Here is a 24,647-nt window from a genome sequence, read left to right as displayed (position 1 = left end):
TAGTAGGGTACTTTCTGAGGCCTCCCACTCAGTCAGGTGAGAAAAGTGATTTACTTGAAGTACATCCTTTATAGAAATTTGAAATTTATCGCTGTTTTAAAGGTAGCTGTCAAAAGCACACTGTTAAGAATTAATTATTGTGTTACTTAGAAGTCAATAAAATATTTTGCTGCTCTGATTTGCATCCTAGTTTATGTATTTGAAAAAAAACACAACACAACATAATCTATTAGAAATATCACACAGCCTTTGCAAAACAGATACATAAGTGAATTTTCAAAGGAGTGCAGGGTAGAGATGTTGGGTTTTATAAAATATTCAATTTCCCAAACTGTTTCATATTTTTTTATTAATCAGAAATTGTTGAGTGCAAATTCATATTGTGCATTTCCATGAGAAGCTTTTAGGAAGCTTATATTTGTTTTTCCCAGAAGATCTCATTCTCTAATTAATTGACCAACTTTGTTTGTTTGTTTGTTTGTTTTCCTCCTAGGATAAGGAGGTATTGCAACCATTTATGTTAAAATTCTGTGATTTTTTTCTGGGTAATGGAAATCCACAAACATATTGGTGCCATAGTAGATCAGAGGAGGAAAAGGACTAAGATGAAGAGAAGACATTTTTACCGTACAAGTGGCCACACAATGACAGGGGTTGCCTGGACATGTTGTGTAGTCCCCATCCTTGGAGTCATTCCGATCCCAGCTAGACACAGTCCTGGGCAGCTGGTTCTACGCGACTTTGCTCTGAGCAGTGACTAGATGATCTCCAGAGGTGCCCTCCCACCTCAGCTGTTCTGTGATTCCTGTTGATTACACTGTTGCTCACATCAGCTGAACACTTACTTTCTCATAAGGGCACATAAATCTGTTTCAGTTTGTGGCATCTTTTCGTGGTAGCAGTTTCATTTTTTGCCAACAATATGAATGAATTAATTTCAATTAAAGGCAAGGCATTACAGTCCTATAGGTGTCAGAGACAGCAGGAATAGACACTTAGTCCATCACTTTTCCAGTTTGAGATGGTGTGATTTCAAGATACTAGGCTAATGCTTGAGAATGGAGCTGTTCCTATATTCTAAGACAAAGGAAAAGCTAAGACACTCCTCCATGTGTATAGCTCTGGTTTAGATATCTGTGTGGATATTGCTGTTAATTTATGTCGTGCGATGTTCCCTTTTTACCTTGTGTAACAGATGTGTTGGAATTGGAAGGGTGCTCATTGTTTACCTACTCAGTAACTCGCTCCCTTGCAGTGGGCAATCCCTGTGACTGCCTGGGCTCCTCTGGGAAGAGAGCATTGATGGAAGAGGAGAGCCACAGGGGGCAGTTCGGAGAGCGGCTCCTTCAGAGTTTCAGGTGCTGAAATAGTGCATCCTTTTTAGGCTGATTTACTGTTCACTTCAGCCTTTGTGCTATCTAGCGAGGCTCTCCTTTACTGAGATATTTGGAGTCACAGGCAGTCTTAAAAACAAGTATTTTCATTAAAAAATCTGTCTGCAGCAGACTAATATACAAGCTTCCCCCCAGCCTGAGTTCCAGACGCATCTCCCTAGCTACCATGGATCATACCTAATCAAGGGCTTTGTGTGGCATATACAGCTGTCTAGGACTTAATAAGATTCTTCAGACAAATACATCATTTCAGAAGGAACACAGTCCACAGATCAGCTCGAAGCTTTTCAGCATTGCTTAGAGTTTGTCCATAGGGTCTTCTACAGAAAGTCCCCAGTTTGTTTCATAGTATGTTAGCCCAACAAGAACGAGCTCCAGACATGAAACCTCATTAGCACAGCAGCATGCTTGAGTTGCTAAACTCTGCTAAAAATCTGTGTTCATGCTGATAAATGAGTTTTGGATACGGTCTGTTTGGAAAGGCTGTGCAGACCAATCCTTATATGTTTTATCTTCTTCCTAGCAGAAGCAGGTTATCTGGGAGGAAGCTGACATGCAACCTCCTATCCTTTAATAAAGGAGCAAGCAGAGGCTTGCTCTGTGTTCATTTTTTGGGTGTACTTGTTGAAATTGACATGAATGAGAGAATTTCACTATTTGACTTGTGAGTGCCTTTCACACTGTTAGAGATTTGTGTGCATGCTGCAAACTGCATCGTACCTGCCGTTTCAAATTTTCCTCCATCTTGAAGCTCTTTTAATCTGACATTTTTGGGATGTGCTGGGGGGTATTTTCCTTATTGACCTTCAGTGTCCTGATAAGCCCTGTGATTAAGTGATTTTTGGTACAGCTTGCTGTGAAATTTCAGCATTTGTCACTTTTTGCCTTTAAGAAACACTTGCATGTGTGTGTGTAGTCTTGCATAGTTTCTGTGTGTAGAAGATAACTGTACTAATGTGTAGTACACTTTTTCAGATAAAAGTCTTTTTGGGGAAAAAATGCCCATGAAAATAACTGTATTTGCAGTATGGAAATGATGCACTTGGCATGTCTCTTGACATTTGGGTTGTGTTTTTTTACATGCTGATTTTATTGGTTTTCTGGATATTGCACCTCTGCTTAGCCGTGGTGGCATTTTTGGGGGTAAGCCTAGATTGTCTTTCTGATACTATAATTGTTTCTTTTGTGTGTAACATTTTATACGTATTTCATATACTATACAACCTACTTAGCTTGCTGACAGTTTTCACTTTTGTAATGGAACTTCTTGGGAAAATACATTTCATTTTCATTAATTGCAGCTACAAATACAGCAGTGGAGATGCAGCTAGAGACGAGCATAATGTTTCCTGTTGCGATCTTTGAGACAGGAGAGATGAATGAGTCATTCATTCAAGTAGCTGAGATGACTGTGGAGGTTTCAAAGCAAATATGAACTTCTCTCTCTGTGGTCTGCTCAGGCTCCTGGCCCTGAGGGTGACAACCTCAGGCTGCCATGGTCTGTGCTGATGCAGCTTGCTCTGGCAGTCGCCTGCTGCTGCTGTGCCTGCTGACCCCATTCTCCTTTGTAACCTGAAATCCAAGCTGCTGCTGCAAGGCAGACAGACCCTACTTCCCTGGCAGCGACTTTGAGATGCTGGGGAGGATGCGGGACTGCTTCTCTTGGGAAGGAAGCAAAGAGAAAATGACTTTTTAAAATAAATGCCCCTTTTCTGTGCATGTACGCGTGTGTGCACTGCAAGAGTTTCGACATGTTTTGCATGCTACTGATGTTATAGTGCATGTGGTTGCTGCTGATTTTCAGCTGATGTCTCCACTGCTCTTTTTCCTCTCGCAACTGATATTCAGTTCCCGCCCTTGTCTGATCTACAATTACCACCCCCTGTAACTTATGCCTCCTACTTTTTCTCACGGAAAAATAATGACTGCTACTGATTATTTTCCTTATTTCTTCCCACTCCCTCAGCACCAAGCCTCACCAGCCTCCCCACGCCAAGAGGGGCAAATGAAAATAGCAACAGAACTACTAATTCTTCTTCGGCAGCCTCTTATTTGCTTCTGTCAGTGCTCCGCGCTAACTTAGGTTCCTGGGGAGAAGGGTTAAAGCCCAAGCAGTTGCTGGGACCTTCCATCATTCTGCACAGGAATTTAATAATGCGGCTTTTCAACTGCAGATAACAACTCAGAGGTCTAAATACAATTTTCTTATGCGCTGTATTAATAAAGAAGAGCCTATACACTTTTTAATGAAATAAATGCTGCTTAATTCATTATTACAAGTTGCTAAAAAAAAAAAAGCCTTTATTGGCTTGACAACAGTTCTGCAGAATTAATTGCTTTTTAAGCATAGCATTAAACTTGTTTTTATTTGTCTGAGTAATTTTGAGTATTTTTCTCTAAAACACTAATAAAAATAAATCCTACATTCATGCTGTGTTTAAAGCAATTTTGACAAATTTAAACTGCTAATACCAAGCCTATTTTGTTTCTCTAATAAGACACTTATGAGAAGTGTGGAATGCTCCATCTAAGCCTGATTTCCAGCTGAAATCAGGTATGTCGGATCTTGCCAAACACATTGTGTTCAATTTGGTTAGCAGAAATTGTTTGGGGGCTTTTATCTTATTTGCTAAACAGAGCTCTGACACTTCCTGGAAAAGGGCTGGTATGAATTTTTAATAGTCTGAAAAAATCCATATGAGAAAACGTGACTTTAGTGTTAATCCATTCAACGCTAAAATCAGAGATGGCACCCTAGTGCTGGAACAGTGTTTCCCACCACTGGAATTTACCTCTTGTTTGCTCACTCACACTGTTTAAATCCCTCTCAGTGAAAGCCAGGAGCAACAAATGCTACTTTACGCTTGCTCAAAGCTGCCTGGTTCTGTCTCCAGTGCTTGTTGTGGAAATGCAGGTCAACAGCTGAATTAGGCCCCGGAGGCAGCTGCCTTTCAGCAGGGCTAGATCCTGCTGCTGCTGAAAGATGCTCTGGAGCTCAGGCCTCAGCAGGAGTCACGAGTGCTGTCTGCCCCAAGCATCGCCAGGCCACAGCTAGCAGCAAGGCTGGTGGCTGGTAAGTGCAAGTTCCTCCGAGCCACTACTTCTAATGAAAAACAAGAGCTGCAGGCTCTTGTGGCTTCTTTGAGCATAGCGGGAGCCAAGGGCTGGGAGTGTCCGACTTTCAGGACAGCACAGGAGCTTCTGTCAGCTGCTAAGTGGTACCTTGCAGTTGTAAGGGGCAGTTTCCCCCACGTTCTCTTCCTCCATCTGGAGATTCCCTTTGTAAATTTCCCCTTCTTGCAAGGCGTAGGTTGTTATTTTATTATTTTCTTTTCTTAACACCACTTTGCACACTGATTACTTTAGTTCTCGGGGTGCTGGTGCTGTGCTCTTGGGTGCTGCAATCCTGTTTTCTGTGTGTAGACAAGATGGTAGGTTGCTTATGATTCATCTGAATTGAGATGTAGAATCCATGGTGAAACTCATAAGGTGCAACCATGTACTTCAGACCATGATACCTTTTCTAATTATAAAAAGCCAACATACAGGAATGGTTGTTTTTACTGAAAGAAATATCTAGCTGGATTGAATACCCCAGTCAAATGCTCTTTTTCTCCTGATCGGCATATGCTCCCTAGCTGTGCCACCACGCCTCCCAGCTGTTATGGCCACCATTCAGTCCTTGTGAGCCGTGCTGGCTCAGACATGATTTGGTGCTGCTGCGTGAGAGGAAAGGTGGCCATTGCAGTAACAGCACAATTGTTCTTAGACAATAAAAATCAACCGGCAAAGTTTTTAAGCATGGTGGTGCAAGAAATATTATTTATTTCCGTAGACTCAGCGGTCTGTAAAATGATACATTGCTTCTGAGTTCAGCAAGGTGAGTATCTTGATTAATCAGAGCTGTCTTCCAATGGAAATGGGGTCTGATTATTTATTATTATGGAAAATGTGTTGGCTCTTTCCACAGATAAAGTAATTTTGATTTGTACTGGAGCTCATTTGCTTTTAGGGAGTAACATAGCTTTTTTCTTTCACATCACTTGGTCATAGTTAGTCCTTAATTCTCTTTTAATACCACTTATATTCTTCAGGTTGGAAAAATTTTCCTAAGAACACCTGGATTTCCACTTTCTGAAGCATATTCCTCAGAACTACTCACTCTCATCCTTTTCCTACTTTTGCATACCCATGTATTTTTGAGAATAATCTGTTTTATTTTTTTCTGAGTGGCAGTCACAGATTTTCACTCTCCCTTTGTTTTTATTTTTGGTGGATCATCCAATTTCTGTTTTCACACCATCTCCCACTTACTCTTCCATGATCTATGATATTTACCTTCCTCCATTGTCTGTTCCTCATCTGCAGACCTCTTTCTGCTGTTCTTTCCTTCCATTTCACATCTTGTCTTCATTTTCAAGCTGTTTGGAGCACCCCAAACTTATTCCTCAAGCCAGTTTCTACCTGTTTTGTTTTTTATTCTGGCATAATTGCCATATGTGTCCCATTCTCCTCCTCTAGGGATGTGATGTCAAAATCTTCATTGCAGATTTGTAAGCTTTCAGTGCTTCCTACTTTCCTTCTTCTCCCATACCTTTTCATTTCCCATCCAAATTTTGCTTTCATCTTCAGCTGTGGCTTTAGTCCTGGGATCTTGTATTCTGTGTAACGTGTTAGATTATGCTTCTTACATATTCCAGTGTGGGTTTACCAAAGTGTGACTAGTCATTGTAATGGTCTTCTTTTCTCTCTAGGCCCCATCTTCCTCTGACTTGGAAACCATTTAGTTAACTTTTCCTACTCCTACCCTTAAATACAAAAGCAGGGAAAAAAAAAAAAAAGAAAGAAAGAAATTAAAAAAAAAGGAAAGAAAAAACTCCCAGCAAGCTCTCCAACCTTTAAACTCACATGAAATCTCCACTGTTTTCGCTTTGTAGACTTTGTCAGTGGCTATCTTACTAGTGAGCTTTCTTTATGGCTTCAAAGTAGTAAAACGGGCTTTTATAGTTTTTTTTTCACAAGCTTGAGTTATCTGAAGGACTGAGTTCTTCCTTTTCCTTTCCACTGGAGTAACAGTGCTCCTAAGTTGCAAAGAACTGCCCCTGGATAGCGGGACTGGCTAGAAGGTCTCATCTACCTTCAGATTTCTGTAACAGTAACTACTATCACTGAGAATACTATGTTCTCCATATATTTATTGGAGGGGAAAAGGCAGTTTTAGCTTGCAATTTATTGAACCTGTTTAGACATCTATTTCAGAATGAGAAGAATTCTGCTGTAAAATTTCCTATTTCTGTAAATATAAGTTAAAGAATACTTGAATGCCTCAAGGTACAGGAATCAGTGATGCATAATCCCATCCCTTGCATCCACATCTTTCTTTAGTGTCTTGATCCACCACTGTCCATATTTATTAACATTTCATGCATATTACAAAGGTAGCAACATTCTCATAGCTCATAACGTAACTTGAAGATGATTCAGTAGGGTGAGTATTGATCATTTACTGCTGTTGCTGGATAGAGAGAAGAATGTAAGATGTAACATGTTTAATATGGATTTTGGAGTTCAAGTATTTGGGGGGAGAAAAGGCACAACGATTCCTACTGTGGATGGCTTTGGTGTTTTCTTTCTCTACCCAGGGAAACAAAACCACTCAGTCCATTGGCGAGGTTCAGATTTCTGCCCTTAGTTGTTCTTCTCCTTGGTTGATTTTAATATTTATTATTTTTGTTCTAAACTGTTCCAGTGAACATTGCTTTTTTTTTTTTTTTCCCCTTGAAAGGATTGCTTTTTTAGTCAGCAGTCTCATTTCTGATAAAGTTTTAAATATTTAATAAAACAATTGGTCTGTGGAAAGCACCATTTGCATTGTCTTTGTGTTCTTTCATGGTGGCTGAGGAGATTGACAAAGTAGTACTTTGTGTAACATCTATACTTATTTCTAAAACAGAAGAGGATAGATATTTTCAATTTAGCATAGAATTCCCTACAGTACTTATCAGGCTTTACCGTCTTAACATTTTTAATCAGTTGTAAGAGATCCTCTTACTCTGATTTATATAATAGACATCAGCTTTTCTATTTTTGCTTCATTTGACTTCAAAATGTTTCCTATGCTATAAAAAATGAACATTTTGTTTTCACGTTCCGTTTTTCTATATATAAAAGTTGATAAGAGTCTCACTTTTTAAACAGTAACTTTTCAGGAAGTCATATTCTTAAAACAAGAGAAATGATATTTAATATCAAGTATATTACCCACATCTTATTTGACCATTTCTTCTCAAATGCATCTTGACTGAATTTTTCAAGGGACTGGTCATGTGTTTTGAATCCTACATCTGCTTGAGAGCTTTTTGCATTTTCTGGGGAATGCTGGACTCCTTCTTCTTTCTTTCTCTCTCTAAAGAGAAATGAATTATAGGAGGAACTGGGAGTTGTATAAACCTCCCTTAGCACTACCAAAAGTTCATTTTGAGCAGTAGCATAGCAGTCCTGTGACTTATTTGAAAAATGCTTTCTTCATAGAATCACAGAATGGTTCAGGTTGAAAGGGACCTTAAAGCCCACCCAGTTCCAACCCCCTGCCATAGGCAGGGACACTTCTCACCAGACCAGGTTGCCTGAAGCCCCATCCAACCTGGCCTTGAACACCTCCAGGGATGGGGCATCCACAGCTTCTCTGGGCAACCTGTGGCAGTGCCTCACCACCCTCATAGTAAAGAATTTCTTCCTAATGTCTAATCTAAATCTGCCCTCTTTTAGTTTAAAACCATTAACCGCTGTCCTATCACTACACTCCCTGACAAAGTGTCTCTCTCTTTGAGTGAGTCTCCTCTTTCTTGGTGCTTTGTTCCTGTTCAGCCTCAAGCACCTCTTGTTCATCAGTGGCATTTCCTCCTCTCCTGTCCAGTGGGTGACAAGGTACGGGGCTCCTCCACGTGTTTCTGGCTGTCTGCCTGTCCTGCCATGAGCAAACACAGAGCACTTGCTTGCAGAGGCAGCTCAGGGCTGAAGGAGGGATGGGTGGCAGCTTGGTGGGACTGCAGTGCTCTGTAGCCACAATCCAAGCACACGGGTAAATTGATTGCTTGTGGCCGACTGGCGAAATGAGTGTCAGTTCCAGTCACAGAAGAAGTCTTGGCAGATACATACGTCTTATTTAGTGGTAACCCTTCGAGAAATTTTGGGTCTGCTGCACGCTGTTAACCTGATTTCTTGCTCTGAGAACTTGCAACAATGTTTACATACAGGCATTTTTTTTAGGCTTAGGCTCTTCGCAGCAGTTGCTTGTGTTTGCTAATTAAAATATAAAATGCCTTAATTTTAGTGTTCCTGATTACTGTTGTATTTGTCAGGGAGGTTTGGAGACTGATCACAAATCAATCTTCTCCATGGCAGACATTGCAGGAAGAGTGTGACCTCACTGGCAGGCTTTAATTACTTGTTTCATGTGTTTCAACTGTCTTGAAAACTGCTAACTCTCTTTAATTCTGTGCTTTAGTCAGGTCCTCCAAACAGGAGGCTGAGTATAAATATGTGAAGCTCATAATTACACCTGTTCTGTCTAATGCCTTTTTAACATACAGTGCCCTTCTCTCGTCTACTCACAGGGTCATATCAAGGCAGATGAGCTCAGAGGGTATTGTGTTCAAGAAATTCAAACAAGTACACTTGTAGGGTGGTAGGTAATGTGCCTAGCTGGTTTCCTTTGATAACTCTTGGTTCACTCATGTTATTCCTCTGCACTCTGCCTGAAATACAAGGAATCAGAGAAACCTGCAATGAAGAATTTACTACTAATGCTTGAAATCAGAGAGAGTGAAAATGAAAGATTGTGTGGTTTTCTAAAGACAAAGATTGCATATAAAAAGCTATTAAAATGGTGCCTTTAATTCCCTCATTATACATTGTTTATTTTTCCTCAAAGCCAACCTTTTTGGGTCCCAGGAAGAAGTGTTTTTTCACAGTTTTCACAATTACACTTGGGGAAAAGCTTTTAGGAGCCATAAGGCACTGTCTTTACAGCAGATTAAATAGAAAGCCTTGTAGAAAGAGGCTAGTGCACAATCTGGCCAGTTGGCAACAAAAGGGGAAAATTTGCTTGTGAGTGATTGGTAAGAGCATTTTAACTTGGAACAACTTGGAAGATGATGCAGTTGCTAGGTAATGTCTTTCATTTCTAGAAAAAGTGTTGAGGTGAAAGCTAATCAATAAGGTAGATACAGTGTGATGTCATTTGTTGCCATGGTTTCTGAATTTAGCAGTCTGTTATCTGCAAATAATATTGATGGTTGCTATGCAGTTGAATCTTTTCATATTGTTGTTTTGTGATTATACAGCTCTTTAATCTTGGCTAAAGCTTCAAAGAACAGCGTGTCTAGGAGTTTAAACATTATAATAGATAGGCTTGTATTACAACCCTAAAATATCTTGAAATTTACTACCTAATAAACAACAGGCATCAGCGGGAAGTGAACAAGGTTAACATTTTGGTGATTAAACTTCCACAAAGCAGTTGACATTTTCTAGTAAATTAATCTGCAAATTAAATATCTCTGTGGAATTAGTGCTATGACTCATTACATGGCAGATCATGTAAAAGAGCGGTAAGCAGTCAATCCCCTGGATGATAAGGCAGTCAAATGTCTACAGCTGCAAATGGCTCAAAAGTCATCACAGCTTCTTGAACAATGTCCTTATGTTTCATATATCTTTTGCTGTTGCATTGTGGCTCTTCGTTAAGTTTGGGGTTTGCTAGAAAATATTTCATAGCAGCTTATGGAAAATATCAGGCTGAGAAGCAAATGAGCCCTATTTTTTCCTGATAGTTGTCAAGGTGAAGGAAAAGTATTTTCAAGTCCGGTCCTTTAAATCAAATACAATATTTCATGTTCTATGGAGAAGATGTTAGTTTTAGTGGGATGCCGTGTATCCTTTACTTGATTTATTGGCATCTCTTTACAGTAGTTTTTCCTGTTAGTTTGAGTTATTGAAAGCTTTTTGGAGGGAAAGAATTAAGAGATGAAAAGACAGCTCAGTGAAAGCTAGAGAAGGTAACACAGGGTGATCTGAAAGCCAAGGTGATTTGTAGAAGTAGAAAATCCATGGTACCCATCAGTGAAGCATTTTAAAGGGGGGAATGGTCAACTGGAAAAAGTAGAAAGAGAAATAGAGTGAAAAGGAGAAAAGAAAGGTTGATGGAAGAAAGAAACTTGTTTTACTGGGGTGAGAGAAGAATGGGGGGAAGGAAGTGAAGAAAAAATCAGGTTACAGTTTGCTGAATTCTAGTTTTTACATCTTCGGAGTGCCATTTGCCATGCTGTCAGGTCTTTTTTTTTTTTTTTTTTTCCCCTCCAACTAATTCCTCCTCCTCTTCCATTTCCACTGTTCTTTGCCTTAACAACCTATTTCTTTAGAAAGTGCTTTGCCACCTTCTTTCTTGTCTTCTTCACACATCTCTCTGCTGTGTGGTGACATTGACTATCACATTTCTTTCGAACACAGAAGTAATTGCCATCATAGTCCTACTTGTCCCCTTAATATAGTGAGCGAATTGTCAAGGGCGTGCCCCCAGCGGAAGACCCGAGGAAGGTGGCACCGGGAGAAGCAAGGCGTTCCTTCGGCTAAGATACTGCTCTTGCAAAGCGGGCAGGAGTGTTGTGGATGACTCCTCTCCTGGAACTCCTCTAGAAATCCCCTGTTGGCTGTGCAGAAACAATAGCAGCCTTCAAGAAGGGTGTCCTCAAAGCACTGCTACTGAGAGGAGGCAGATGGAGGAGACATGCCGGCTTGATGATGATAGCAGATGTCAACAAGTTAACAATCTGAAAAGGAAACTAGCAGCACAGCAGTGCTTCTTACCCAAATGTTTAAGAGAGGGAGGAGGAAGGAAAAAAAAAAAAAATGAGCAAAGCAACATGGAAGAGAAGAAACAAATCAGTAGAGATGATCAGCTAGAGCTGTAAAAGACTATCTGATGCTAAATCTGTAAAGTGCTGCTGCTGACTGGATTTGTCTAAAGAAGTATTTCACTATTAGGCTGCCACAAAGGAAGTGCATTTACTTCAGATGCCATATGCCAACTGTGCAATTAGGCTTCCAGTCATACATGCTGCCTGTACTAAAGCAGGGGGCAAGCCTCAGCCATTTGCAATTGCTGTTGCATAACGCTTGCTTTTACAGCCCTGGATATTCAGTTTCAGAAACTGCCCTGAGATTTTTTGTTGTTTGGGATAAAATACTTGTTATCTTTTATTTCCTCAGGGTATTTATCTTAGGGATATTTATTTTCTGTGTTGTTGTTTTTTTCTTCCTTAGGGAAAAACTAATTGTCAGATAATTTTAAAAACAGTTTCACATAATAAAATAACTCAATTTAAAGCAGATTAAAAAAAGAAAACATTTTCTGTCTTATAAAAAAACAAAGAACAACACAACACATTGTAATATAAGAGGGACAATTTGGTACATTGTACTAGTGAACAAATTCTTAACACATACATGCAATAGTGGTAAGTCTGAGACAGCTTTAACAATACAGTTTCTTAATTTGTGAATTTTTGAGGTGTTTCTTCGGCCAAGTCCTGATACCAATAGCCATTGCAGGAAAATGAATGTAGGTGAGAAGGAGACAAGGGATTTTTGGTAACTTGTGCACAGTAAACTGTACACAGCAAAGTCCCTAGAGCCACCATGACACTCCCAGCATAGTATATGCATTGTGATACCTTACAACCTGCCCTTACGCAATGGGACTATGGTGTTTCACATAGAATTGGATGGCCCAGTGTCACTGAGCACTCAACTCAGATTTGGAGTGGGTTTTCCAAGCATGATACGAACACTAAAAGAAAAACAGGGATATCAATGTCAGCATTAAGTGAAAGTATCCTGGCCTTGGAAGTCACATACAGGCCTAAGGTGATATAATGCAACCTAGAACAAGAACTCATCAGCTATAGATACAAATCTTCTAGCTGTGTGTTATAGCTATGTGATGTAGTAGGTTGACTGTTGTTACTATAGACTTGTGAATAGTGCTGAATGTAATACCTAATGCAGTTTTTGCAGTTGACAGCTGGCTGTTTAGACTAAGGAAAATACAGATATTTAACCCACTTAAATGTTTTAGCAACTGGTTGGTGCTATTTAATAAAAAATCTCAGAGCATGCTCCTACGAGTTCGCTTCAGTGTAGAGAATTCTTGACACAAAAAGTAGTTCACAGATCTGAAGTCTGGAAACTTGACTTGAGATTTATTAAAGCAATTTTCATTTCATTTTATGTCTGCATGACTCAGCTAAGCTCTTCTCTGGAGCTTTTATATCTTTAGTTCAGGTCTTGGGTCAGTCATGCTGCAAATAATCTCTTTTTATGAGTAGACTTAAGGCATATGTTTGTTTTTCTGTGTATTGATTTAGAAAGAGTTAGTTCCCAACCCAAATCTGAACAAGTGGTTCTTGTAATAGTTGCAGCACACTTTTTCTCGTATATAAGAAATTAAATGTACATTTTGATAATTCACAATATACAATATACTGCAGAACAAAGTGCTTGTGCTGCTTCAACATTGTGAGGAAAAATCAATTCTCACCAGATCTCCAAAAAAATAAAAAATAAAAGCACCCTCCCAAGGTCTCTAGCACCCTAATAGAGCGATTCTGTGCACACTACGAAAAGCAATCCTTCCTGATACTTGTAGCTTGTGTTCCAGTACTAAAGAATCATTAGTCTCATCTGATGTTTCAAATGCAAGGAGGTTGTTGTGCAGGATTTCGTCTCCCGGGCTTTCTATCTTTTGTGTGAAGACTCATGAGGTGCAGGACTTGGCAGAGCTAAGACACCACACTAGTAATGCATCTCCTACACACGTCTGTTCCTCTCTGTGGTGTTCACCATGAATGCACCAACATTGCTACCTGTGATAGCGGTTGGTATGTCATGGTGAACAGCACCGGGCACCTCCCTCACTCTGCAGCTACAGCTCAGCACTCTACTGAGAACAAGCCACATTTAGGGCTCTGATGTTCTTCATTTCTCTGAGAAGGTAAAATAGCCTTTCAGTGCAGAAAGGAGTGTTCAAGTCCAGCAGGAGAATTGCATTTTTAATGTGGATGTTGAATTTTGCCGAAGAGGTAGCACCAGCCCATCTAGCTATTCTATCAGAAATCATCAGGTATGTTGGAGCATTTGAGACAGAACTGTACTGATGTAAGTTCATAAAGCTTTTTTAGAAGAGGAAAACTTTTATTTTTTCCAACATAACTAAAGAATTTCAGGTTCAAATATTTCTAGTAGAATATTGCTCCTCCTTTCCCAAAATCCTTGCAAGAAACTAATCCCAAGGTTTTCATTCTTTGTGTGAGATCAGGCCAATATTCACATGTTTAAAGAGGTTGTAAGGATACTTTTGCATGTATTAAAAATGCTTCCAAATGTGTCCTTTATCTGGCACCTCAGAAACCATTCTTTAGGTCCAAGAATTACCAACATTTTAAAAGCTGGGGATCCTTCCATGTATTGTCCTAATTACTCTTTATAATGAAATATTAAGCCCTCCTCAAATCTCTACATATTCTGTGTCAATTGACTATATGTCAACCATCTATATCAGAACTGAACTAAATTAGTAATAAACTAACAGTTCCTCAAGTCATCTCTATTGTTTAGAGTAAGAGAAAGCATTAATATTCCCCAGCAATGTGAAGAAAACTATAAGGCACTGATATTTTTTATAGGCAGTACCTTATTTTTATATGAACAGTTATTTTTTTTTTAATGAAAAGCCATTCTAGGTGTGGGAAGCCATTGCAGACTACTTTGGGAATGGGAGATGCTAAATAAACTGTTTGTCCACTGTTTTCTGTTTGAGTTTATGCATTTCTCCACATTGATTAAACTCAGCTGGATTACACTTGCTCTTAATGCTTCAGACCGAGCAGGGTATGATGAGGTTGTCCACACTATTTTTGGCAAGTGTTGCATTTTTTGTACTCATTTTCTGTACCATTTATTCTCTTTGGCAGTCTTTTGACTCTGCCAGTCAGTGATTTTTCCTTTTCCTTAACTGAAGCTGCTATATTCTATCTATATACTTCCTTAAGTCATATCTGCTTCCCCCCACCCAGCATGTCCCCTGAAACTTTGTGATCTTCTGTGCAAATCTTGACAACCCCCCTTTATCTGATTTGCCATTTCTCAACATTATTTTGGATCAACTGATCCTGTCCAGCATGAAATGGGTTCTGATGATAAAAAGACAAAGCAGCTTTACCGAATATGCTCATTGCTCAAAATTGCCTGATAACAAATAAATTGCATTTTCTGTTAGGTAGTGTTTTCAGATGTTAAACCTGGGACAGCCATGGGGCAGAAAAGTCCTTCCTGAAGGCACACTGCCTTCTGTTCATCACTGGTGTGAAACACCATCCTTCCTAGGTGCTGATGAACCTGGTTTGCTTTCAGCACAATCTCAGCTTGGGCTGAAGGTTAGTGCTGCAGTTTGGTACTGTATTCCTTACACATAAGAGAAAACAAAAAACAACAACAACAACAACTTTATTTGTTTTCATTTAGAAGATAAACAATCAGTACTGTGCATAGAAGAATCATTTATGTTTTAGAGTTATAGACGGGAAAAGGCAATGAAGTACATTTTATTATATTCTGTGTTTATTTTTACATTGAAAGCTATTGCTGTTTCTTCCTGATGTTTTTGCGGCAATAACAGAGTAAAAATGTTTTATTATGCAAGTTATATACTTCTAGGACAGTGCTTTAAAATGAAAATTACCTGTATGAAAGAGACTTTCAGTCAGTCCATATAGGAAGCTGGAAATTGGTTTGAATGCAAGCAGCTAGTGTCACAGCAATTTGCATGGCAGCAGATTTAATGTATGTCTAAGGCACTGTTTACTTTAGCTATGCTTTCATAAATGTTGGACAAAAGAAATGAAAAACTACTATAGTAAATGATGAATAAAATCAAAAGCTAAATGCTCAAGGCCCAGATTTTTAAAATTCTAGAGTCAGCTACCTAACACACTTATGGGTTTTAATGAGTTGTGGCATTTAAATTTCCTTTATAAACAACAGCAACAAAAAGCCCTAAGCTGGTCTTTTTTTCGGTCTTCAAGTAATGACAATTATCAGTAATAAATTAAGACTCCTATTGACATCAGTGGCAGAAAAGAGTGCGAAGAAATGTTAAGAATGTAGACAAAAAATGTCTTGTATAATTATTCCATTTTTAGAAAATTGCATTGCAAAAAGTAGGTTAAGCTTTTCAATACTAATAGCTAATACAACATCCATCATAAAGCTACCTTCATCTGAAGTCATCAGACGAGGAAATTTACTGTCCCTGTTTAGTGAGGAGAGGAAGCCAGTTGCTATTAAATGTCTGAGGTGAATTTGTTTCTCTTTACTCATAAAGTGTAGCTCTCTCTCAGACAGTTGAAAAGGTGATGAATATTATAGCCCTCGTGTTTAATTGTTTCTGTATGCCCTGGAATTTAAAGAGAATTTAGGATGTGTTTGGCAGTAGCTTTCCCTCTATAATCAGGTTGCTATGGTAAACCTATTATTCCAGACAAAGAAAGGGTATGTTTAGTGAAGTGCTGATCCCTCTTCAGTATAATGTGAGCTTCAAATTACTTTTGAACGACTGAGTTTGTATGGTAAGTATTTTAACACAATAACTAAGAGAATAAGGTTGCAGAATAAGGTGTGGCTTCTGTTATTTCAGTAGCAGACACATTTGACAAGGTAGTAGTATGGCTGAAGCAAACTCTTTCTTCAAACATCTTCTGCTTTTCCCAGGGAAGAAACCTGAAGTTTATTGTTACAGAATGATATTAATTTTTTGTGTTTATCTATATGGCGATAAACTCAGCCTTTGAATTTTACATTTGCTGCCTCTCATTTAGTTAGTTGTTCAGAAGCAAAATGGATTTAAATCCTCTGTTGAATTACCTCCAGAGTGTGCCCACCTTACATGATCTAACCAAAATCTCAGTACTTTTGGAGGAAAACATGCTTTTTAAGTCAGTACGAAGTTGCAGTTATTTATTGCCACCACTAAATTCCCATCTCACGTTCCTCGTGCTGGCTTTGTCATATTTGGAAAAGGAATGGTGAAGAAATAATTTGAGTACCACTTTGAGCAGTGTACTAAGCTGCTATGACTGTATCTATGAGTATTTCAGAGCGGAGAAATAGCTCGGGGAAATTCTTTTCCAGAGCACTAGCTGAGCACTAACTGACTGAGGTTTCTGTCCATTTTCAAGAAACAACCAGCTCTGCTGAGATCCACAGCCAGGTGATCTAAATCATACCCTAAACTCTGTGGGAAGCTAGCCAAAGGAAAATATGAGGCACAAGTACCAACAAGGAACTTGGCCTGTTTGGATGTTGGTGTTTTATTCATTAGCTAAGACGAGAGAAGTGAGGAGGTAAATCCCCTTCAATTTTGAAAAAGCAAACTGAGCTTGTATCTCATACATGACAAAAATGTGCCCTATCTGCCTGGAGAGGGGATATTCCTCAGGTTTTCCCCAGTGAAACTGTTGCACATGAACAAAAACAAATAAATATTAATTGCAGCAGGGACTGAGAGGAACCTGATCCCATTCCAGTGCAAGTGCCCAAACACTGGTCTCTCAAGTCATTCTCTCTTATTAAATTACATATTACGAAAGGTAATGCTTAATTACAGAACATGCAGGAGCCTCATTACAGAACCTTCCTTTGCTCATCCCTCTGGAGGATTTTCCATCTCTGCTGACTCCTCTCTTCAAAACAACTTGCTTAAACTGATTTTATTGTCCTTCAGGCATCCTCCTTGTACCATTAGCTGGCCAGGATGCCACTGTTCAAGACGGTTCTTTTGTTTATTTTTATAGTCTTCACAACAGATGGGTCCTGTTCATCAGGTACCTATCTGCCTAGGGGCGGCTGACTATTCTTTGGGACACTTGGTGGTGTAACATTTTGTAGAAGCCAAGATGTCTAAGATGGATGTATAGAAAGAGACTGAGATCCCCAAACAGCGACAAGTTGGACACATTAAAAGTCTCTGTATATATTTAAGTATTAAGGAGCCATTTTGTACCAGTTACAGTTAACTTTTCTTAGCAAATAATTATAGCTTAGGGAATGCATGCAAATAATATCAATCATTCTTTATACAATTCTATTTTAAATGTTGACATGATTACCAAATACCAGTGTATTTCATGATATGGTAGGTGAACTTATGAACTTCCTATAATGTTTCTTTCTGGAACTAGTATCTTCAAACAATTGCCAATGCAATGTCATTTTAGAGTAATGTTTATTATAAAGGTATCATGAAGCATTTGCTATTAATTCAATCAGCATGTCTTTTTTTTAAAAAAAAAAAAATTACAGCACTTTAGATAATCATAAAGCATCCTTCTAGACTGCATCCTGGCACATACAATTTCAGCTTGAAAATGCAATGAACATTAATGCTTGGAAAGATGAAGAGCAAGGCAGCTATAAAATAAACTGGAAATTTTGTCCAGAATTGATACGATCCATCCAACTCCAGTTTAATTAGACTGATTTTGTTGAAAAAGAATTGTAACAAAGTTAATTTACAAGCTGACAAAATATGGAGTAACAATGATCTGGTTGTATGTTGACCTAAAAGGTTTTATCGTCACAAAGCCTACAGTTAGAAAAGCCCCATTACGGTTCCCCTTAACAGTCCTTTCTCATTGTGCAAAATATTACAGCAAATCCAAAAAAAAAAAAATAATAATACACGTGTCAAACTGTTTGGGTGCATAATGAAAGGCTGTGCTTAGAGGGCTTTTTGCTTGGGAGCAATACTTGCTCCTACTGTATCTTTGGGTTCTGCAGTCAATAGTATCCCAGACCTGAGCTGAGTCACATTGATGCTATGATTAGTTCTAGAGAAAAAGCCTTTCCAGAGAAAAGTACCCAATGCATGTCTCTGGTGGTCCTTTTTTTGCATGTGTTATCTCTTCTCAAGCCTATCAATTTTGTTATTTTGGTCCCTGGCTTGTGTCATATTTTGTGCATTCTTACAGTAGCATCACGTTAAAAGAATTTACAGATATGCAGTCAAACTTAGAAGTTAGGAAAGAAAAAAAACAACATTACCTTGACTTGAGTCTTCCTTGTATTTGTGTAATTTAAGACTGTCCTTAATTTTATTTATATATTTATTTTTATATTTAACCATTTAACTCTGACTGCTCTGAGAGCTTCAGAGAAGAAAATCTGTGGGTCTTGCTGAATCTGTTCCCCCTTTAAGCTCTGTGGATTTCTCCTGTGAACAGGTTGATCAGGTTGATGGAAGGGAGGACTATGACAGAGGTTGTGCTTCTACTTCTATTTCATCAGGTCTGGAAAAGAAAAATCATAGTTGTTTTTTTTTTTTTCTTTTCCAAATGCCTGAGAGAGTATTTAAAGAGTTATGATTCTACATGAATAAAGTAGACTGCATCTGAGTCCTGTGCATAAGTGATTTAATTCTAATCAAATTCATTAGGAGTTTCTGAGGTTTGTGCTAAATATTTTAGATCAATTACAGGGGTTAATTATGCAGTTAAACATGTGGCATAGCTCTGTTATGCAAAGTTAAGATATGAAACAGATACAATGTCAATGACTGCTTATTGTTGCTGTTTCCATCGGGATGTGACAGGGATATACTTTGCTTCTGGTTGCCATGGAGGAGGGAGAGTGGTTTGGCTTTTTTTGTTTGTTTTGTTTTAGGGCTTATGTGGATACTTTAATTATAATTAATACAGAGTGACTTGTAGTTTGTCTTCGGGAGGGTAGACTATAGAATAAGTTTGTTGTCTTATTTCAGTTGTTTCATTGCAGTTGTGACTCATAAACATTTGTTTGTTATTACAGGGAAATGTGAATGTGGCCAATGCACTTGTTTCCCTCCAGGAGACAACAGAGTTCATGGTAAAAACTGCGAATGTGATGATCGGCAGTGTGAAAGTGCAGATGGTGAAGTCTGTGGGGGTATGCATTCACTCAATATAATATAATTAATATAAATCTTGGCAGTTTATAACTTTATTTTTCCCTTGATTTCATAACATAATGGCACTATAAGTTATTGACATCACTGATCAGTTATAATAGATTATAGATTTTTGTAAGAAACAAGCCCTGTGTATATTGAATGTTAGTATTTATTTAAAAACTTCAGAAGCCCTAAGAGTGAAGTAGACTAGATACACCTAAAAACATATATGTAAGTGCTGTAGTACATGTCAGCTTCCATCAGTGTTCTTTAAAGAAGAATAAAGATGCTTAAATGGAAACTTGAAAAATTAGGTAATTTTTCTTTCGCACTTAGTATAGTTGATTTATTGAGAATGTTGTATTAAACTTGATAATGACCAGCAATACATTTGAATATTTCATATTCAGTAACAGTGATATTTCTATTTTCTTTAAAAGGAGAATGTATTACAGAAGAATCTAAACGCTTGAGATACACTGCCACTGTACATGTATATGCAGATTTTTTTTTTAGTGTTAACAGTAAAAACCTCACTTGTTGATTTTTCAGTAATGAATGTCGGTATTAAGCAATATTTCAAGTTATTTTTAGATATGTAAACGCATACCTACCATATAGTATTTAAAAACAAATGAGTTGTATTTGTCCTAAATTCTATCTTTCTATATTTTATTGGCTTTCTTTTTGAAATATTCATAATATTAACAAAGTAGTCAGTATGAATCCTGACACATTTTATTATATTTCTTATTTCTATGTAAGAAAAAATCATATTGCTTCATAATCCTTGTGTACATATAAATTCTGACTACAGGGAATTTTTCTTCAAGGGCTCTGCCAAGCAGAATGGAAAAATTCTTGTTAAAGTCTCTAACCAGCAGTAATAATAGTTTATAACATTCAATGTAATTCAATAATATGAATGTGTAGAAAAAGAATAATTTGAAATTTAATTTTGTTCAAAGGACATAAAAGCAGACAAAAACACTGAAAAGCTGGGTCATATTGGTTATAGGTTAAGTAGCTGGAAAACAAAATTCATCATCTTCCATGATTAAAAAAATCCGTTCCATTTATGTCATTCGTATTTTACATTATTCAATAACAATGCTTCAGTGTTAATACTTCTAATTAAATAGCGCATTTTGGAAATTAGAGACAAAAATTCCATTGTTCCTTATTAGCAAGGGCACATTTTAACTTTTATTGTTGGCTACAGGACCTCACATTGAAATGATAATCAGCTCAACACTTGAGCTAGTGTCCATTTTTTACTGTGTAGGAGACACTCTAATTCACACTATTACCTGAATAAAGTCTCTACTTTAGTCTAAACAGCGTTGTCCAGTGGCAATGACAAAAATTAATTAATTCATTTACAAAATAATACACTTAAAATTTATTTTCCTAATTTTGAAACAATGAATAGAAAGGAAAACTAGCTCATGAAATTACAAATCAAATGTAGTCTTAAGCTCAACTCCTCCACTTTTATTCAAGCTGATAGTTTAATTAGTAATGATAATCTGCAGTTGAAAAGGAGTTATATGGGAAAACACAACTCAAGTGACTGTGTCCTGCTTGAAATTGCAGTGCACAGCCTGCGTTGACAGGACTTCAGAAGGCCAAGCCTGTGATTTTGCTTTTCTAGGGAGCTGAGTTTATTCCTTATTCTTTCCCCCCGAAAAAACATAGAATAAGCACCATATCAGGAATCCTATTGTCCCGTGCTCTTTTGTAAGTAAAGGGAGAGAAGTAAGCACAACACAAGGTTATGATTAAATCCACCAAGATTGGAGGTGACCTCTGAAATGCCTCAAGAGAGACCAGAGAATTTTTTCTTACCTATAGCTGACTGAACAAAATGAGGTGCAGCTGGTCTCTAGAGTTTTAGTCTTCCCAATTAGAAGCCATGCCGCTGCTAATGCTGCCCTCTAAAAATTGTTGGATTTTTGTGGTAGGTCTGTTGGGATTGCAGTGATAAATAACTGGCAGATTATTTTTTTCATATTCCTGACGTTTTAATTCCTTGTCTTTCTATTGTATTTTAAAATATCAATTTGTTTTTAGATTATTCTACATTTGATTCTAATTTACTCCTTGAAGCATGTTCCTATATCATAATTATGTATGATTATATCTGCTCTCGTTTTTTTTCAGCAAAGAATGTTTTCCCATCTTTCTCTGTTTCTGTTCTCAGGCCACACAAGTATTTCTTTGTGCTTGTCTGGCTTTTCCATGTGAAGTGTGCCAAGATTCAAATTAACAAACATAAATGTCTTACTAATCACACAGTTCCCTTCCATATAGCAATTTTCATTCTCCTGGTTGCTGGAGCTCAGAAGTGTGTGTTCTTCATTTACTTTCCCTCCTCTTTTTTTTTTTTTTTTCTCTTTTCTTCCTTTCTCCTTTTTTTTAATTACTGGCAGATCCAGAACCCTTATTTTCTTTCATCATCCTGTGTCCATCTGTGCTTCTGATCCACCTGCCCAAGAAGCCACCCCTCTACCCCAATAATCTGTTGCCTTTCCACTTCCTTAAACTTCTAGCACTTGAGGGAGCACCTATTTAGGTGTAAGTATAGGAATGTCTACATATACATTATCTTCAGAGAGTCCCCATTGATTGCAGATTTCTCTTCATCTCACTGTTAAAGAATTGAAATCCCTCCCCTTCGGATTCATAAGATGAGCTTTTTACTCCTTATTCATTTTCTGTAATTTCAGCTTCCATTCCGTCTTTTCACTGAAATTTCTCTTCCCTCAGTTTCTGATGAGATGTAGGAATGTCTTTCATTGTTATCCTCTTCAGCTCCTCACAGTGCCTGATGTGACCAAGAGCTTCAGCCCTGCCCTTTAGGAATTATCAGATATTTTGCTTGACTATCACTTCCGAAAACATTTTGAATGCTTCCCTAGATATATGGTATTTCTCATCTCCTCACTTTTAGGAGATTCTACCAACTTTAGCCTTGTGTTCTTTCCCATTTTGCAATTTATCTATTTAAAGAACTCCCACTAATTTTGTGTTAATGGTACACACATCTCTCTCTCTTCCTTTTGTATTTGCCAATCTTCCATCTCAGCCTGAACCTCTTAAATCTCTTGCTGAACTGCTTATTCCTTCCTCTTTCCTTCTCCTCTTTACATTATTATTTTTCTACCACTATCACTACCTAGGCAATTACTGTCAGGCCATAAGGCCTGGGTAGTAACTCTGGCTGCAGAGAATTAGAAGCTGGACTCTGATTGTGCAGAGTCTGACAGTGAGCATTGAGTGCCTGTAAGTACACAGAAAGAGGACCAGTGTTTTGAAATAAAATGCATGCTGAAACGAGAAATGTGAATGACAACCTAAATCATTTGGATAAGAATTGTTACTGGCCTCCTCTGACCAGCAGAGATTGATTAATAGCTTGCTTTCCAGACCAGCTGTCCATGTGATGGTAGAAAGACATGAGGCGAAGGATATGATAAATTAGGGTACAACTGAGTGAGACCTTATTACCATGTTTCTGCATGACTGTAGTGAGTCATTCACTTAAAAATTCAGCTGCCCATCACTGCAGTACCAGGAATAGAGACATTGCTTCTCCACAAAGACAGAAGTTTCACGAGGACTCAGCACAGATTCCACAGCACTCTGATAAAACATACATATTCCCCTTCTTTTGTCCATGCCTCTGCAGAGACTTAATATTCTATGTCTGGAGCAGGTGTCTCATGCAGCTTTTTTGAGATTGGTATGTTCTACCTACCTAAGGACCTGTTCCCTGGAGTTCAGTTTCTTTCAATGATGTAAGATTTGCCCTTATGTATTGCACTGCTGATCCTCAGAAATATTTTACATCATATTTTCTTTGACTTTACGCAGTTTCTGATACTTTCATGCGCAAATTAAATGCTTTTGGTGCCAACAGCGGCACATACATGACTGGAGAATCACAGGTATGCCAGCACGAGTTCTTTCTCTGTACAGCTGTGTCACTGATATACACAAGGCTTAATCTTTGCATATCCTGTGTCCTGGTGAGAGATACTTTTCTCACTCCTCTGAGGTTATGGCTGTGATACAAGCTGCAGATGTGTCCTGAGCTTACAAGAGTCATTTGTTCCCCTACTGTGTCCAGTAATGTTTTTCAGTGATATCACTGCTGGCTGCTCCACCTCATTGAGCTGACAGTTGCTCTACATGTTCTGCTCACTTTCAGGACTGAGGGCAGGCAGGCAGTAAGAATTCAGGACAACAGTAAAGATCAATTTGAAATTGATCTGATAAAGCTCTGAACTCCATTCATTTTGATTTGCTCTTTGGATCGTTATTGGCCTTGCTGTGAGTTCTTGTCATAACAAAGCATCATCTATTGAAGGAATCACACAGAAGCCCTTCTGGGTCCTCCACATGCTACCAGTAGGTACAGGATTATGCTGCTTAATAATCCTATGATGAAAACAAGAAAAAAAAAATTGGTTGAAGCTCCACACAAGCTTTACTGGGGTGTTTAGCAAAGATTGAAGTTTATAACTCATAGCAGGACCTTTACATAGCTCTAGGGATGCTGCCATACCGTTTTGTGTCACTAGTTCAGTCTGTGTCTTATATACTGGGCCACCAATTATGTAATCAGCTTTGATGAGACCTTTTCATATTTAGTCGTGGAAGTTTGTACTGTCATTCATACTAAGAAACAACTAAACCTCTCATCACCCTGGTAAGTGAAATCTTTGACTGGTGGCAATAGAATACCTTGGGAAGTCTAATATATATGTTTTCAAGTAAGCAAATTAACTTTGATGATTTCTTAACTATTTGTTTTGTCCACTGCACATCAAAATATAATGGTAACATTGTAGAGAATGCAGTTAGGTAATGGAATAACTGGCATGTCACATCCTGTCACATCAAAGAGTAAATACAGCTATCTTCTTTGTTTGTTTGTTTTTACCAATGTATTTAGGCTCATAAGTTAGGGATTCTGGTTGTAGTTTGGAGCCTTGTAAAAGTGGAGGAGCTGCTCTGTGCTTTGGAGAAAATGCTGAGGTAATAAATAGCACTTCACTCAGGTCTGCTTTCACATCTCTTTCTCCTCTAAGATTAGGAAATCAGTGAAGCAAAACTCTACATAAGGCTTTATTGGAGGAGAATTTATACATATATATATTTTAAAAATCCCCAAGTAAATTGATTTTCACCACGCAGACACATTCATT

General features: G+C 38.2%; 1 protein-coding gene across 1 annotated transcript in view; it reads left to right on the top strand.

The window, feature by feature from the left end:
- The window catches only part of ITGBL1 (integrin subunit beta like 1), a 149,002-nt gene that overhangs the window by 106,615 nt on the left and 17,740 nt on the right, over window positions 1-24,647 (top strand). The window contains exon 8 of the mRNA XM_080575930.1: window positions 19,314-19,430. Coding sequence (XP_080432056.1) covers window positions 19,314-19,430 — 117 coding nt within the window. The remainder of the gene's footprint in view (window positions 1-19,313; window positions 19,431-24,647) is intronic.

This window comes from Anser brachyrhynchus (genome assembly GCF_964034855.1).
Source record: "Anser brachyrhynchus genome assembly, chromosome: 1".
Taxonomy (NCBI): domain Eukaryota; kingdom Metazoa; phylum Chordata; class Aves; order Anseriformes; family Anatidae; genus Anser; species Anser brachyrhynchus.
The sequence above is the reverse complement of the archived record's forward strand: the minus strand, read 5'-3'. Positions and strand labels throughout refer to the sequence as shown.